Below are 18,343 nucleotides of genomic sequence, written 5' to 3'. Positions count from 1 at the left end.
ACTAGAAAAGCACTCAGAGAGCGCAGACCTCCTCCATTAGCCCTAGCTCCCAATAGTAAAGAATCCTTTAAAACATTCCTGTATCCAGACAGTGATCCGGATCACTCCCAAAATCCAATCTGTTTTTCCTTATGCCATTTCTGACATTTCCTGGAAATTACATCAAAATCCATCCATAACTTTTTGAGTTATGTTGCTAACAATCAAACTAACAAACTAACAAACCCTGCCAATCACATAACCTCCTTGGCGGAGGTAACAAACTGCTTTCTGGACATTCAGTCTGTGAACTTGAGTTAGAAAACAACACTACTGCTAATTTCATGTAAAAGATAAAAACTTAAAATAAATATAAACGCAGTCTCTGGAACCTAGATTCCTGGACATATAAAAAGTAAACTGAAATCCTGTAAAAAATTAACAGCTCTTGTGCCAAAAGATGCATGCCTTTCATGAAATTACAGTCAAACAGAAATTGTACATCATGCTGATTGTGTCATTTTTTTTTTTTTTTTGAGAAATTAAACCACTTTTTGTGACGGTCTAAGATGTTTGCTTCCTCGACTTCTCTGTTCTTGTTTGTGCTGACCGCAACTTGAAGTAAGGCATCGATTAGGGAATTGTGAAGATTAAACGTAAATGATATCGACAGACTGAACCGATTGGAACCGGTTCTTGATTCCCATCCCTACACACTTACACATCTGCTTAGTATGTAAACAGCAGCACAACTCACACAGTTATTGGTCATCATGCACTGTCGTCTCACAATAAGAGGGTGTCGTCTTGTAGCAGTGTCAAACTCTCCTTGCTTTACAAGCTACAGAATGAAACGCTTATGCGAAATATATTCTGAATAAAATTCAAACACCAAAACAAACTTCAAAGGCCCTAAAGGAATATCTGGACACATCCATTTTCTGTACCAGCTCTTTCACAAACTATAAAAATATCAATCAGTTGTGGAAGAAAATGTGTTCTTTAGATTTAAACACATTTTTGTAATTGGTTTCAAACTAACAACACTGACAATCAAGCATACGTACCACTGATGATTCAGCACTGCTAAGATTTTTAGGCCAGCTACACTGTCGAGTGGAACCTTTGGAATTCACAGTCTAGGCACAAACCAATAAAATCTATAGAAAAATACATTTTTTTAGGCTTTTATATAATACCACACAACAGCTTTCTCTCCATCATTTACAAGATTTCAAATACTTTTTTAAACAAGGAGGGAACCGCGTATTATTTGGTAAATTGGTCACAGGAAAAGGATGATTTGCACATCCGTGAATATCAAATATTTTCTCATTTCTTGTGAAGATCTTTCAGGTACGCTAAAGACGCTAGCCATTTAGAAAGTGGTGAACTACATACTTGTGCTTACAACAGGAGTTAACCTGTTTGAAGTCTCCACACACCAGACTTTATAATTAAACTGTCAGTGTGCTGTCTCATGTTAGCTAACAATAGTAAACTTAAGTATCCATGATTGAAATCGCAGCTAAACTGAGTCATTTTGCTGACCTTCTTCCCTTGTCTAATGCTATCAGTTTTATCAAACTCTGTGATTAACAGCAGAATAAATCCAACATTGTCATTATCAATTGTAATAGCCATAAATCAGATTAAGATGTGAACTTATCTTTACGAAGACACTCAAACAGTTAGTTTTGTCATTGAGCAGAACTACATCAGCTGGGAAGAGATTACTCTCTAAGGCATATGAGACGGTTCAGGCTACATAAGGAAGCAATGCATGTTGGTGTAGCACAACCCGTTTTTATAGCAGCATTTTGGTTAGTTAGCTATCTTGAATGTCATAGGGCACTTGTGCAGAAACTGCCTAATGTTTATCTGTGATAGGGTGGGGGTACTACATCTTTGACGTCTTATTAGGAAAAGACAAAAGAACAAAAATGCCAGTGAAAAAAGAAGACTAGTTCTACTACAAAAAAATATTCCACAGCAAAAACACTGAGCCTGATGTAATATTTAGATCTGGACACCTGATCCAAAAGAGGGCAGCTATTCAGTCCAGTAGGGATACAATGATACAGCACATATCACAGTAATTGATTCAGTTTTTCTAATTTTTTAAAACTTTCACGTTAAAGTCAATTTATAAATAAGTATCCATGCCTCTTATTTCTATTATCATGTTTTAAATAAAAACAAGTAATACTTTAAAAGTACAACAGGTAGGTTTTTCTCTCTCAAATGTCTTAATGATTAAGAAACATTTTTTTAGTTGAGCACTGAAATGACTACTACTACTGGTTTTAGTTAAATTCTCAGTTTCTGTAGTAGTAAAATAAAATGTATGCTTACAACTCTGTCCACTTAAATATGTTTGTTTTTTTCCGTACTTCTCTCTGTTCAGTCAGGTATTCTTTCACCTAAGATGCAGACATTTTTCCTTAACTTAGTGTCAGCGGTTGATTTTTTTTTTTTTTTCAACTTGGGTTGCGATTGCTCATGTGGAGGAAAATTATAAGTCCTGATGCTTTACGAGTTGAGAATTGTACAAGTCTGGCACACATTACCAAAAAGGTTGTTATTTCTGCGGTTACTTCTTTGTAATGTCAATAGTTTCCATAATGATCTTAATTTCATTGCATGCATGTTAAGGTGCTCAATCAACACTTTAATGGAGAAATCTATTACCTCCTAAGAAACTGCATGTACATGAGGACATTACATTTTGGCTGTCCTACAACATAGTTTTAATTTATACTAGTAGATTTTTGAGTTAAATGTCTGGAATGTCCGCTTAAGTTTGAGTAATTCACTTGACATACTGGGAGAATTTGCTATGAAATTTGAGCAATTTTCAGAGAAATTTGGTGGAATATAAATTGGAAATTTGCAAGAATTTTCAGGGAAGTTTTGGGTTTTTTGTATTTTTTTAGAGTTTCATTTAAAGTTTTTCAGAGGGAATTCTGAATTTGTAATTTTTGGGAATTCAAGTTGAACTTTGGGGGGAAATTGACTGTGAACCTTTGAGGTATTCTCAAGAATACTTGGGAAATTATTCTTTAATTTTGGGAATTTGATTAGGAATTGATAGAGAAGGTGTCAGATTTCAGGTTTCAGATTTCATGGAAATTTTAGGGGATTTGTTTGGGGGAATTTGTGTTAAGATTTTGGGTTACTTTTTGAGAAATTTCAGGAATTTATATGGAATCCTTGGGAAAATCTTAAAAAAAATTTGGCTTTATGATAAAGTTTCACTGAAACATTTGAAGAGTATTTTAACACATTTTGGGGTAGTTTTATGGGAAACTTTGAAAATATGTTTAAGAGTTTTTCACAGAAGTTTTAGGTGGTTTCTTTGAGATGTTAGATAATTGTGCTGATTTGAAATCATTTTTGCTCAAAATTTCAAAGACAAAGCTGAACTTTTAAAATTATCAGGTCCTACTCATCCAGAATAAATGGGAGAAACTAGAATTGCATACCAAAAAAAAAAGGCCAATAATGTTGACAAACTTTTGAAGTGAGTGAAGTATCCAGATCTGAATAATACATCCATGCTGCTCACCTATCATAGTGCCAACCATTAAGGCAGAGTCATTCCTAGTGGCCTGAGTACAGGTCCAACCTGGCCTCTTCTCTGCATGTCACACCCTCTCTCTCTCTCTCTCTCTCTCTCTCTCTCTCTCTATCTCTCTCTCCATCTGTCTGTCTTCAACATTTCCTGTCATTCTGCAGCCGTCTCTGTTAGATAAAGGCAAAACGCCCAAAAATATTTTCATACGGTAAATGCCAAGCAGGTTGGCTCTCGGGCTGCTATCAAACACAATCACGCGACTCTACAGTTAATCTGTCTTAAAGTCATTCAAGAACCACACAATTTAATTCGTTTCAAGACTGCATAATTCATTACATTTATGCTGATTCATTAAACTCACTATATTTAAATTTAATTGCTGTAGTTTCTCAAGAAATTTTTTTGAAAGACCGAGAGAGTCAGTTCAAACACAACAATTATATAAAATGTCCCTACTTCTCTCTGGTCAGTACACAAACTGCTGCATAGTCTCTCTTTAGCTCCTGCTAGTCACTCTTTAAAGCTACTATATGAAGGATTTGACAACTCTGACTTTGGAGACAAACAGACTGCACCAGCTCAAATCGCGACTGCCTTTGTTTTGTACAGCAACAACATGAGCTGTTAGTAATATCTGACAAACACCCTAAATGTTTTGCATACAGTGGCTTTAAATTCCTACATGACGGATGAACACTCAAGCGTGTAAACTGGCAATTGCAAAAAGAAAACACAACAATACACAGCTTAGTCAAATTCATATTCCACAGAGTTAAATAAACTTGGTAAGAAAAATAAGAGAGAATTAAAGCTAATTTGTTCATTTTGTTGTTTGTTCAGAGAGTCTTCTTCCTACTGGATAAAGCACTCCAAACAATTCATGCATCACTTTCTGATGACACATCTTTAATATATCTGCCCATTTTCAGCATGTATTCAAAGTGTTATTGTCTTTATGTGCCCTTTCAGTGTTGCAGTCAAACACCAAACACAAAGTAAATGGGAGCATAGAAACTAACAATAATTATGCTCTCACTCTTAGACATTCTGCAAACAAAAAGTTAGAAAACATAAGGCTTGGGCAGGACATTAGAAGCCCTCAGCTCTGCTCCGGTAACAACAGAGAGTCAATTAGTGTGTTACGACTACCAACTAAAGGCATCATCCCTGAAACCTGCCTGAGGAGCCAGCAGAGGATAACTGCAGATCCTGCTGTACCATATTGTTACTTATCACTTAAATCTACACAACTAATATAAATAAGGAACATTAACATAAGAACATTACTCATATAACAAGGATAGAATATTATTCTGCCACAGGAAACTCTTATTTGACAAAAGTTTTTCCCCACTCATGACTGCTGGGAGATCAATGTCATCATGCTACATGTTCATAATCACATCCCTGATTCAAGTGATGATATTTGGAGTTTCACTCACACTTTATCAAGGAGATGCAACTATTTAGCCCTCAAGGATGAGTCCCATTCCTAACATTATTATTTAACAAAGGCTTTTACTTTGCAACCCTAATAATGGAAGGTTTAATATCCTTATAATGAAGTCTGTGAAATTCTGTGAATAACTGACAGTGAAATGGTAGTTTGAATGTGAACTCTGGAGGCCAGATTATAAAGTTCTGTTCAGAGTTCTAAAATAATAAAGGTGTAGGTTACCTTAAAGCACTAAAAGGTTGTGCATTGATAAGAGTAATGCACAGACTGGAGGCAGCAGAATCAAAGTCTTTAGTTTACACTCTGCATGAAACACTGGATGTGCTCTTGAAAACTACATGGATAACATGCCCAAGTTTTACTACACGCATTAACTCAAAATTAGCTGCATATCTATTGGGAGAAAAAGACAAGCCCCCCTATGGTGCTCTATGCAGTTGAGTTTTTTTCATGCAAACAGTGCAGAGGTATAAACTCAAGCTTTAGGACTTCACTGCACAGTTTGGTACAAGTAACCTCTTTTATAGGCGCTGAGAGGATAGAAAGTGGCAACAACAAACTTCCCATCAAAGGTGCGGCCCGTCAGCAGCCTCTGAGCCTCTTTGGAGTCACTGGAGTTGGCATACTCAACAAAGACCTGAGAGACACACAAAGCACAAGTAGATGAGTGAGTGAGAGGGGCAATGATTCACTAAGTGCACAATAAGTTTGGGTGATTTTTCAGTTTCACATAGTTCCCTTGTATCTTCTTATTATTGCAGATGTATACTATTAAATATGCAGCTATCTAATTCTAATAAGTTTTGGAATTTCAGGTGTGAATCACATCAGGTACAGTGTCTATAAAAATTGTTCACTCCTTTGGATGTTTTATCCTTTGATTCACTTTATAAATCAATCATGGTCAATATATGTTGGCTTTCAGACAAAATGTATATTGTAAAATAAGTCACTGCATAGATATTCACCTCCTTCAAGTCAGTATTTAGATGCATCTTTGGCTGCAATCACAGCACTGAGGCTGTGTGGATAGGTCTCAGTCAGGCTTGCACATTTGGATGCTTTTTCTTCAACAGTGGCTTTCTCTTTGCTACTCCCCTATAAAGCTTTGACTGGTGAAGAACCTGGGCAACAGTTGTTGTATGCAGAGTCTCTCTAATCTCACCTGCTGAAACTTGTAACGCTTTCAGAGTAGCCATAGGCGTCTTTGTATCCTCTCTCACTATTCTCCTTCTTGCACAGTCACTCAGTCTGTGAGGACGGCCTGATCTAGGCAGACTTACACACATTCATTTTTTGGTGATGGATTTAACTGAAGACCAGGAGATGGTCAGTGCCTTATAAATGTCTTTTGTATACATCCCCTGACCTACACTTTTCAATAACCTTTTCTCTGAGTTGCCTGGAGTGTTCTTTTGTCTTCATGGTGTAATGGCAGCCAGGAATACTAATTAACCAGTGACTGGACCTTCCAGACACAGGTGTCTTTATGCTACAATCACTTGAGACACATTCCCTGCACTCAGGTGATCACCATTTCACTAACTGTGAGACTACAAACACCAATTAGCTGCACTTCTGTTGAATTAGGTCAGTCACTTTAAAGGTGGGGAAGATTTATGCAGTCACTTATTTTACATTACAAAATTATATTTAATTGGCATTACTTTGTAGAAAGCTGTTTTCACTTTGACATTAAATAATTATTTTTCAATTTTCTGTCCAACTTTTAGACTTGGTTGTTTAAACTATTTCAAAGAAAATAATGCCTCGACTGAACATAAAGATTAATATGTAATTATTCTTTATTAACTAAAATGTCTTTTAGTTTTTATCAACTAAAACTAGACTAAAGCTTTAAAATTAGAAATGACTTAACTGTGACTAAAACCAAACAAAAGTTGATCTGAAGACTAAGACTACATTTTAAAAGGGTTGCCAAACTAACAGTGATCCGGCCCTCTTATTTTGAATACAGACCAACAGAAGTGCCTTTGACAGTGAGCCTCCATGTTGACACAAGTCAACATGGAGGCTAATGAGTGAGAAAAGTGAAAGAAAATATAGGAAATATTTCTGTCCAACAATCCTGATGGATTCTTATTTCCCTCAAAACTTGTTCCTTGTCAATCTCAAGGTGAGTGACGGAGAGGAAACCAGGGACAGGGCAAGGGAGGGAAAATGTGCTGCATCATGCCACATCCCTTGTGGGCTGTCAGGTTGCTACGACAGAATCAACGTACAGAAGGTGATTTTGTTGGCAATGCTTGCTTGTGATAGGACACCGTGATTCAGTCTTACCTGTCCTTTCCCCGGATTCTCCTTGGGGATGAGCAGAGAAACCACTGAGCCGTACTTCTGGCATTCCTCTTTCATGTCCTCCAGGATGTCTGCACAAAATAATGACAGTTCACTTATTTAAAAGCTGGTACACTTGTAGCAGTGTTAGGAGATGTTACTTTTAAAAGTAACTTCTAACATGACAAGATAACTGCAATTAAAAAGTAACTTTCTGTGATACCGTGTTACATACTGAAAAAAGTGGTTCAGTAGAACCCTTTTACAATACAGCATAGGCTCTTAAACTTATTTTTTATTTATGTTGTTCTTGCCCCCTCCTGCCATCTGCCATGTCACTGGTTTAATCAGCTAGCTCTGCATGTATACTGACTAAACTGTAGGTCTAACTTTGTCAGCTATGCAGAAACCTGCCAACAAGTAAAAGAGAAACAGAAACTGTGCAGATGCTTTGATTTCATTTTTTTGACAAAGAAAGGGAAAGAGGAGAACTCAATTTTTCCAGTAATGGATTACTTTTATGAAAAAGTAACTACTAATTTGAATAGATACCTTCATACTCTTCCTCGTTGTGCAGATGGCTGTCATCTATCAGGTTTAGCAGACGCAGGACAGGAGAAGGCAGCAGGACGAGGTCCTCAATGTGAGGAGCTGACACACACAAATACACACATACATGTTTTCGTATAAACCAAGAAGAAAGTAAGGAAATTTGTGTTTGGTGGAGTATTTCTTCTTTGTAACAATGTTTCTTTGCATTAACTCTTATACCGTTGGAAAGCCTGTTTAGTTCCCTTTTAAATCGGGCCACATTTGTAAGGAACTTTCATTTGTGGGATGAGCAGCAGAGCTGGTATGTGGGCTGCACCATTGACAAATGTGCCAAATCTTCTCTGCCAATGCCAAAAAGCGAATTCTGCTGTTACTATTGACTCTTGTTTTGACAATCAGGTGCCTGATTGGCACCTGTTATGTTCAGTGATGAGGCCTGATTCTGCCTACGGCAGTTGGATCACAGGGTCAATGTGTGGAGAAGACACTGAATGCAATGCTGATTTCTGCACGGATGGAGTTACATCTTTTGGTGGAGGCAGTGTGATGGCCTCTCTCACTAGAAAAACAAGGCTTGTCATCATTGGAACCTCAATGCAGGGAGATATTGAGATGAGACTCTGCAACCAGTGGAAATCCCATATCTCCACAGTCTGGAACAAAACTCCTCCAAGATGACAAAGCTTGCCCCCACAGAGCGGGGTTTATCAGAGACTAACTCCAGAATTTGGGAGTGGAGAGGATGGAATGGCCTGCCAGCAGTCCTTACCTAAACCCCACTGAATGCTTATGGGATCAGCTGGGGCGTGCTGTTCATGCCAGAGTTACCAACACAACCACGTTGGCTGACTTGCGACAAATGCTGGTTGAAGAATGGGATGCCATCCCACAGCAGTGTGTGACCAGGCTAGTGACCAGCATGAGGAGGAGGTGCCAGGCTGTTGTGGCTGTGTATGGTTCTTCCACAAGCTACTGAGGCTTCTGTTTGTTAAATGAATAAATTGTTAAATTGCCAATATGTCTTGTTTGTTCCGACTTCAATCATCAGACCCTCCAAACACCAAACAAGAGTAAAAGGCAGAAAGTCACTGGCAAATTTTTCATGGGTGCAACCCACATGCTCAGCTCTGCTGCTCGTCCCACAAAAGCATGTTCCCTACGAATGTGGCACCATTTAAAAGGGAAAAAGAGGCTTTCCAATAGTTTAAGATGTACTGATAAGAAGCATTGTTACAACAGAGAAAATCATCTACTAAACACTAATTTCCTTACTTTTGGTGCTTGGTTTAGATGGATGTTGTATATACTCAAAAAAATGTATCTTGACAAACACTTCAAATATTTACCAAAGGGGATACTGAAGAATGGGCTCAGCAGGGCAGTTTCAGCTGTGCATCTTTGCTTTGGGTTGTTGAGAAGCATGCTGCACATACAGAGTAACAAAAAGTTAAATATAACTAAAGTCAAATAAACAAAACAACATAGAAAAGTGTGGTCATACAAAAGCATGTGAGTTTCACAGCTCTGTTTGACACTGTACCTTTTGATAAGGTCTCTGAGGTGATAGACGGGGATGGCAGGGTACATCAGACTGTTGCTTGCAAAAATATGGTCTACAATGGCAGCACAGTTATCCTGAATGAGAAGAGAACAGTTATTCTTTAGTTTGATGATGTTTTTCTGTCTTTTGGTTTTGCTCACAGCTGATTCAGAACTTGTGAAACTTCTATATTGCGTGAAGTTGTTTCTCTGACTTTTCACGAGTTCTGTAGAAACTATTGTTCCCTTTACTTTGCAACTTAAAACAGAAAACTATTCTGCAAGATTTCAAACTCAGACTAATGGGCCATTTTCACCAAGCAATCCTCTTCACTTTGGTACAGCACAGTACGTGTTTGCTTCCCTACCTGGTCCAAAGAGGTGGAGCTACACACACAATAGGGATATGCACTGATGTCACTTTAAGTGTGAGAAACAACTGCTCAGACGGTCTGAGTGACAAAACATGGCTGTCTGCTCTATATGGAGTGAGTGAAAATGGGAGAAAAACAGACTAATTTCTACTTAAATTCTGGACTCAACCAAGATCCATACTGTTCCCTGGACTGTGGACGTTGACACACATCAGCCTGGTTCATCAGTGATGGATATGAAATTTGAATAAATGTAGAAGTTTTGTAATTACAAAGCTTAAGATCATTGCTCAAATTGTCCTTGATACCTCTAAGAAGACTTCTTTGGTGTACTGGTTGGAAAATGGTGCCATAACAAAATCATAAATATCTACAGATTTTCTATGAAATCTGAGTGTTGCAGTTGTTCTTTAGAATTTTCCTAAAATCAGGAAACTTTGTTTCTGTGAACACATTAATATTGCCATTCCTTTAATCAAACACACTGTCTATTATTCTGAATAGTAAACATGGATTGGCAGAATCTGTGCGGGATGCAGATGGGATGTACAGACCTGTTGCTGGTGTAGGTGGGATTGGATGGCATGCACTGCATGAGCAGGGCAGTAAAAGTTAGAAATCCAGCGGGAGCAGGACTAAGAAAAAGAGTCCAGCGCAGGGCTCTAGTCTACTACAGTAGCCAAACTTCATCTTGTGTCGTTAGTAACGCACCGTTACGGCTCCAGACATTTCTATAAACATTCCATCAGCTGAGGATCTAAACTATTTTCTGTAACCAGCTCATGCTTTCTGCCACTCAGTGCCTGTAACAGCAGAGACTCGCACTGTCTGTGACATCGCATGCATACCCTCTACAGTCCTCACATCAAGTGAGGGTACAGGTGTCTGTGGAAAGGCAAACTATTTTGGGGTTTAGCGTACTGAACCATACCAGATGGCACTCAGTCAAACTGAACCACCTGGTGAAAATGCAGCTAAAGAAGAATATTCTACAAAAGGTTTTACTGTAGGAAATCCCAAGTCACCTTACTGTTGAGGTAAATATTTTATTCTTATTAAGACAGTAATTTGGTTTTAAAAAACATGGATCAAGCTTTTGTGCTATAATGGAACTATTCTGTCAATTTTCTCTGCTCGCCTGATTTGTTAAACTTTATCATGAGTCTACCCTGAGAAAATCTTTGTCATACCTTCCACTCCTTTGAGCGGACAGTGTCTTTAAGTTTGATTCCTGAGAACATCTCCAACAGGATAATACCGAGGCTCCACATGTCAATTGCAGACGTGCAGCCAGAGTCCCCCTCCACCTCTACACCGGCCTGAGCAAGGTTGTTCTGAAGCTCAGCCTCTGGAGCTCGGTAGCCGTCTGTTTGAATGTACTTGACATCCTGGAGGAGGTGAAATGGGCAGAGAGTTAGAGTTCTTTCACACTTGTATAAAACTCTTAAAAAAAGTAGTCCTGAAATTTTCAAGATGAGCTACATGTGCAAACGCAAATGCACAGATTTATACCAATGCAATATGATTTATTATATGACACTGCTTCATTAAGTTTCTCTTTACCAGTAGGTTTTCTCCACTTTGACTATATGTTCAGGCATATACACTTGTTCAGTACAAAAAAAAGTATTAACCACAACAATACAACCAGAATTCTTCTTCAGCTGATAGTATAGTGATGTGAGAAAGTGTTTGCCTTCTTCTTGATTTCTTTTTTTGCATATTTGTCACACTTAAATGTTTCAGATCATCAATTAAATCATATTAGTAAAAGATAAACTGAGTCAACACAAATGCAGTTCTTAAATGATGATGTCATTTATCAAGGGAAAAAACATCCAAACATGAAGAGGGGAAAAAAAAAAAAAAAAAAGAGTTTAAAAATTTTTTTTGACATTACCAGAATAAATCTGTAATATTACGAGAACAAAGTCGTAATATTACGAGATTAAAGTTGTAATATTACGAGAATAAAGTCGTAATATTACGAGAATAAAGTTGTAATATTACGAGAATAAAGTCGTAATATTACAAGAATAAAGTTGTAATATTACGAGACAAAAGTCGTAACATTACAAGATTAAAGTCATAATATTACGAAAAAAAAGTCGTAATATTACGAGATTAAAGTCGTAATGTTACGACTGCGGCACCACGGATCTACAGCGGAGTATTGTCCTGATTCTGATAATAATTTTATGCTGATGTGCCAAAAGATGAAGTATTTCCTTATTTGTGAAACCGATACTAAAGTAGCTTCACAAGATGCTCAACATTGCTCATTTTAACGGAGGCGGTGCCGTGGCAGACTCTCTTTATTGTAATATTTTATTCATTATTCAACTTTATTCTTGTAATATTACGATTTTATTCTCGTAAAATTATGACTTTTTTCTTGTAAAATTACAACTTTATTCTCGTAATATTCCGACTTTTTTCTCGTAATATTATGACTTTTTTCCTGTAATATTACGACTTTATTCTCGTAATATTACGACTTTATTCTAGTAAAATTAAGACTTTTTTCTCGTAATATTACGACTTTATTCTCGTAATATTATGACTTTATTCTTGTAATGTCAAAAAAAAAAAATAACAATAATAATAATCAAATTTTTTTTCTCAGTGTGGCCCTAATACTCTGTCGTACAAACCTACCTGGCCCTATGTGAAAAAAGTAATTTTCATCATGCTTGACTGTTGGCTTGATGTTCTTTTTAAGAAATGCTGTTTTCAGTTAACTCGAGATGTAACAGGCTTTAACCAGTCTCCTATAGTTGAATCACGAACACTGACCTTAACCAAGTCAAGTGAGGTCTGCAGGGGTCTTTACATCTTGTTCTGGGTTCTTTTGTGACCTCCTGGATGAGTTGTGGATTTGTTCTTGGAGTAATTTTGGTAGGCCAGCCACACCTGAGGAGGATCCCCACTGTTCCAAGTTTTCTCCATTTGTGGATAATAGCACTCATTGTGGTTCACTGGAGTCCCAAATCCTTAGAAATGTCTTTCTAACCCTTTCCAGACTGATGGATGTCAATGACTTTCTCATCAGTTCTGGAATTTTTGATAGCAGCCATGAGTGTGTTGGTTCTTGAGATCATTTAGCCTACTTCACTTTGTCTGACAGTTTCTATTTAAGAGATTTCTTGATTTAACATGTCTGGCAGAAATCAGGTCTACTCAGGTCTGTAGCTAGTGAAATTGAACTCAGCTTTCCAAGAAATGTGGTAAGTCACAGTTGATTCATGATTTAACCACGGGGGCAATTACTTTTTCACACAGGACAAGGTTGGTTTGGGTGGCTTTTTCCCTTAATATATGAAATCATCATTTAAAAACTGCATTTTGTATTTGCTCAGGTTATCTTTGTCTAATACCAATTTTATCAATGATATGACTTATTTAAGTCTGACAATTCTGCGAAAAATAAGAAATTAAAATGGGGCAAATAATGTTTTTATAGAATGTAACAGAAAAATACCACCTGGAGAAGACTGGCATAAGTGTTGAGGTTTTATACACTTTTTTGTATTACTGAACAAACGTGTGGGCATACCTCTTTTTTTTCCTGCTTGGGTCTTAGAATTGCCCAACACCTATCTTTTATTTGAAGTGCATAAAACCACTCTTTCCATCAAGGTGAAAACTTTCATCAGAGCATCACACTCTTGCTGCTTCATCCCCCATTTCCTCCGATTCCTTTTTTGTCATGTCATGCCTCTTAAGCCCCCTCCCTGTCTAACAGGGAAAGTCCCCTCCAGTGAGGTCCATGGGTTAACAAGCAATTCAGGAAGATTTCAGAGCAAAGTGCTTGAAGTTTTAATGAGTGCCAGTGTGAAAACAGACTTAGAAATACCACAGTCAGCTTCCAGTGACCTACAAATATTTGCATACACCCACCTGGTTTCCCTCTTTAAAGCTGAGGCCAAAGTCAATTAACTTGAAGCACTCATCATCAGCGCTCCAGAGGATGTTGCGTGGCTTGAGGTCAGCATGGACGTAGCCCTCTCTGTGAAGGAAGGCGAGGGCCTCCAGGATGTCTCTGGCACAATGCTGGACTAGCCACATAGAGTGACCCTGCTGTGATCTGCCAAAAAATACCACACTTATTTCTAAGAAGCTCCAGCTGTTCTGCAGATGTTTACTAATATCCATTTAAGGTCTTGTTCTATTTACGTTTTTTTTACGTGGCCAAATGAATTATATATACAGAGTTTTGACCGTTTCCTGGCAGTATTATTCTGGTGAATAATACTTCTCTATCAATGTGGGTAGATAAAAGAATTACCTTTATACTAACAACAGAGTCATACTGCGTGATTAAAAAGAGTCAGAATTTCACTTACCTACCACCCTGAGTGCCACTGCTTCCTCTCACCAACAGCTCAGACACACTGACATCCAGGAGCTCCAGAAGAAGGCAGCGGGTAGCAACACCCATACAGCTGTGGTTGGTGAACACCCCATACAGAGTGACTGAGGGGAGAATGTATCTGTCAGCGTACATTTTATTCTCCATATGAAAACAAATGCTGAATTTTAGGACAATTAGGGGTGCACAATATTATTAACCTGATCTCAGCACATAAGAGCTTACAAAAGCAACTCAAAATATTGGTAGGTATGACATTTTTTGCCCATATTTACAACAGATATATTTATATTGGCAGTAAATATCAGCATATATCCACTGTAAATATGGACCATATATGGTCCAATGGGTTTCTGAAGACTATGCTAGATAAAAAGGCCTGTGTCAGTTGCAGTTTGTTTCTTTGCTCATCATTAAACTTAAAAAGGGCTGATCTTTAGGTCTCAAATATCAGTATCAGCTTAAATTAATCTTTAAATATCAGCAAAAAAAAAAAACAACAACAAAAAAAAACACAACTTGAGCATGCTTTCAAACAGGGGTGGGAAATCAGCACCAGCCAAGAGCCAAATGTTGGCATTTTTTTTAGCAGCATCGGGTGAATCCGCTCAACCTACCAGCCACTGTGGCGGGTAAACAGAAGTGACACAACAGACTGATTTTGCAACAATAAACAGCTTTTTCTGAATCTCAGCAATCTTCTTATACTTTCTTACTTTAAGAGAAGAGCCAAACAGACCTACACGCTCACCTACTTATGATTAACATTACTGTGACAAGCATGTAGTTTGTGTTTATTTTGGGGAGCGCTGTAAAGAAAATGGTACATCTGCTCATTGCTGATCTTGTCCTGTACATGTCTAAATAGTTCTTAAAACATCCTGCCATTGTTAAACATGAGATATGTAGAAAGAGCATTATCACGTAACAACAAACTAACACTTGCACTTTCCAGGATAATCTTTATGATCGTGGTAACTCGCCTAATATAATAACTTATTTGTAAAGTTTACAAAGTGGTAGTTTACAGGGATTAAAAAGTGCAGAAGCAGGCAGAAGAACAAAAGAAAAGCTCATAACAATAATTTGATAATCTTTTTCTCAGTTGGGGATTATTTCAGTTAAATCTAAATTTGAGTGCCTGGTGGCAATGGAGACTATAACCAGCTTAAAAATTAGAAGCACTTTGTCTTCTAAGTGTCTCAGACCGTTTGAAAACTAAAACAAATGAATGCGGAGACACAACTGATTACTAGCATCAGGTAGCAAATAATTTAGACCCTGGTAGTTTTTGTTTTTCTTGTGAAATAATTTTGTTTCTGTGTGCAAAGTAAAATAATGTAAGCATCAAAAATAAAACTATGATGTTTGGAAAAGCTGTGTTGAAAATTCTTGCTCTGTTTAATTAACAGCACTTTGAATATACTTTAAAAAAGAAAATTTTCCATGATTTCGTCCTCATCTGTGACTTCAATACTATAAACCTAGCCTTCATTAAATCATTATGCCTCAATACATTTTGCTGCTTGTAAAACTACAATGTTTGTACAAAAAATGAGCAGCTGGTAGGTTTTTGAATCCACTAGCAGCTATGGCAGGAAGGCAAATGAGTTAATGTCCAGCCCTACTACTAACTAATGCAAAGAATTACTAATGTGCAGAATAGCCAAACTAGAAACTTAAAGCACGATGTTTCACTGAAATAAGATCCTATTTCATTGGTTTTTAAGTGGAGATTTTATAGCTGACAAAGTTAAAGTTCTCCCATGTATGCCATCAAAGACAAGTGACTTAATTCGATTAAATTCTGTGTGCCGACATAATAACAAACAAATAAGGCTATGTCGGTCTACAGTGACTACATCAGAGCAGTAATCAAACGTGATGTGGTTACCTATGTTTTTGTGTCCCTGGATGTCTTCCAGCACGGTCCTCTCCTTGTGATACCCGTAGTCTCCTCCCTGAGTGTCTGCCTGAAACTCCTTGACAGCAGCAGTGGTGGCTCTGCCAGAGCTGACCCTGTACACCGAGGCCGAGACTCCCTGGCCAAGCCTGGACTCGACGGTCCACATCTCGCCGAAGATCTCGAACAATACCGGCTTCATGCTCTGGTCGACGCTGCCCTGCGAGGACGCGATGCTTTCCGCAGGACGGGGAGTCTGTACCTTAGCGTTCGGCTCGGAGGAGCCGCAGTGAGCCATAGGAGAAGAGGAGGAGAGGGGCCAGCTAGTTGACAGGTGGGAGCAGCTGCAGCACCATTGCAAACTGCACTGCTCTGTCAGTGCCGCATAAAAACTTCCTGGACGTGTCAACGACAGCGAGCATACAACCAAGCTACACCTGCAACCTTGTTAAATGCAAACGCAGAGCTACGCCTGTGCATATTAGTCTACTGTTTACATACTGCTACTGACAAAATGAATTCACATAAGTCAGCTGACAAAAGTTAGCCAACTTAGCTGCTTCGGCTGCTAAACTAGCCTCTGAGTTCGAGCAGATAACACTCCACTTCGACGACACGCTGGAAAAATGCCTCACCCATAACGTACCAGTAAATCTCACGGCATTGTTTTAATCTTCTTTGAAACTTGGGAAGCTTTTCGCTTTCGAGTGAAGTAAAGTTTTCACTAACTTGTAACCTAGGTTGTTGATATCGATCTCACTTCCGTTTCAGCGCTCCTCCCTGTATGTTTACAGCCTAACTTATCCTGTAGGCTGCCCCCTGTCGGTTAGGAGGGTCCTCATAAGCGCTTCCATTAAAAAATATCAAATTGTTTTTAAATTTCATGTTCGGTTAGATATTCAGTTGATCGCCAGTTACCCAAAACATCAACAACACTTTGTATTGTAGCCAAGTTAACTGAAAAACGACCTTTAGCCCTTAAAAAATCGTTCATCATGTTGACTTAAAAAAAAAGAAAACCTAAGTCATTTGTCAGCATGAGAGCTGAGTTTTTGAGTTTACGTATTTTACTGGGGTAGAGTAAGGTGAAGTATAACCTGATTTGTGGTGTGGGTATATCATTAATGCCTCTATCCAAAACAAAAAATGTCCTCACATTCAAATATTAAATTCTGAATTTATATACATTGATAAATTATGTGTAAATACCTTAAAAGATATAAACCATGGATGGTTATGGGTTCCAATGTAAAGAGAACCCACTTCAAAGACCAAAAAGTGTATTTTTGAGAAGCTGAGAGGCAATTTGGAGGAATTCCACAGATGTACTTTGAGGTCAGCATATATTAGCCCTGTTGGCTGAAAATGGCACTGATGGAAGTTTTTTTTTTTTTTTTTTTTTAATTGAACACAAGTTAACAGTAACAACACATTAAGTAAAAGTGCAACATATGTCACATGAGATTATAGATCCAAAAGTGTACATCTATACAGATAAAGTCAGTGAAGCAGAAGACAGAAAAAAGAGAAAATTATACACAAAAAGCAGAACAAAACAAAATCAAAAACAAACAAAAACAAACAAACAACAACAACAACAACAAAAAGAGGGCAGCAGGGCAACATTTAGCGGTTTACAGTTTTGAAGTATTGGCAGAATGAGTGATGCAGTTTTACAGCTTTTGTTTTTAACATATTTTATAGTATTGGAGTATTGGTGTATCTCGTTTTCAAAATGATGTCCATTTGGTTTTGTCTGTGTCCATTTTGCTTTATGTATAGGGTATTTGGCCAGCATGATTAGAGTCTGTATCAGGAGGGAAAGGTCTGTGGGAATTGTTGTATTTTCAAAATAAAGGATGATGTCACTCTCCTGAAGACTGATCACATGACCTGTTTTGTTATGGATGAGTTTCTGTATATGAGACCAGAGGTTGTTACTGTAGGTGCAGTGATAAAACAGGTGGCTAATGGTTTCTTGTTCCGTTTGGCAGATGTCACATTTTTAATCTATATCTAATTTGAATCTCTCTATTGTTTTTTTTTTTTTTGCAGGGTATATGTTGTGTAAGATTTTAAAGGAGACTTCTTTGATTTTATTGTAGATGCAGAGCTTCTCACCAACCAGCCACGCCCTGCTCCAGTTTATTTCTCTGTATGATGAGTTCCATTGTGAAGTAGTTATTGGCCTTTTTATAGGTTGGATGAGGTTTCTGATGTATTTATTAGTGCAAGTTTTTTCATACTATCGATCTCTCCAATGTATAATTGGTTCTGAATTTTCTGTATGTGA

The 18,343-nt window shown here is 37.8% G+C and overlaps 1 protein-coding gene across 1 annotated transcript; it reads right to left on the bottom strand.

Moving 5' to 3' along the window:
- Positions 1-155: 155 nt before the first annotated feature.
- uhmk1 (U2AF homology motif (UHM) kinase 1) lies at positions 156-16,815 on the bottom strand. The gene is made up of 9 exons (XM_041791848.1): positions 16,042-16,815; positions 14,122-14,251; positions 13,676-13,862; positions 10,966-11,163; positions 9,403-9,497; positions 9,209-9,285; positions 7,863-7,961; positions 7,314-7,402; positions 156-5,649 (listed from the first exon to the last, which is right to left on the bottom strand). The coding sequence occupies exons 1-9, from the start codon at positions 16,346-16,348 to the stop codon at positions 5,503-5,505; spliced, it is 1,329 nt and encodes a 442-aa protein (XP_041647782.1). The 5' UTR covers positions 16,349-16,815; the 3' UTR covers positions 156-5,502.
- Positions 16,816-18,343: the final 1,528 nt, after the last annotated feature.

Source organism: Cheilinus undulatus, linkage group 7 (genome assembly GCF_018320785.1).
Source record: "Cheilinus undulatus linkage group 7, ASM1832078v1, whole genome shotgun sequence".
In the NCBI taxonomy this organism is placed as follows: Eukaryota; Metazoa; Chordata; class Actinopteri; order Labriformes; family Labridae; genus Cheilinus; species Cheilinus undulatus.
This window is presented reverse-complemented; position numbering and strand designations above follow the sequence as displayed.

What these genes read in the sequence shown, in the direction of transcription:
- uhmk1 (XM_041791848.1), bottom strand. Translation starts at nt 16,348, where the DNA reads ATGGCTCACTGCGGCTCCTCCGAGCCGAACGCTAAGGTACAGACTCCC. An exon ending in AGTGGCACTCAGGGTGGTAG is followed by an intron (nt 13,863 to 14,121) that starts GTAAGTGAAATT and finishes ATTTTTTGGCAG; the next exon opens with ATCACAGCAGGGTCACTCTA. An exon ending in AGAATCCGGGGAAAGGACAG is followed by an intron (nt 5,650 to 7,313) that starts GTAAGACTGAAT and finishes TGTGTCTCTCAG; the next exon opens with GTCTTTGTTGAGTATGCCAA.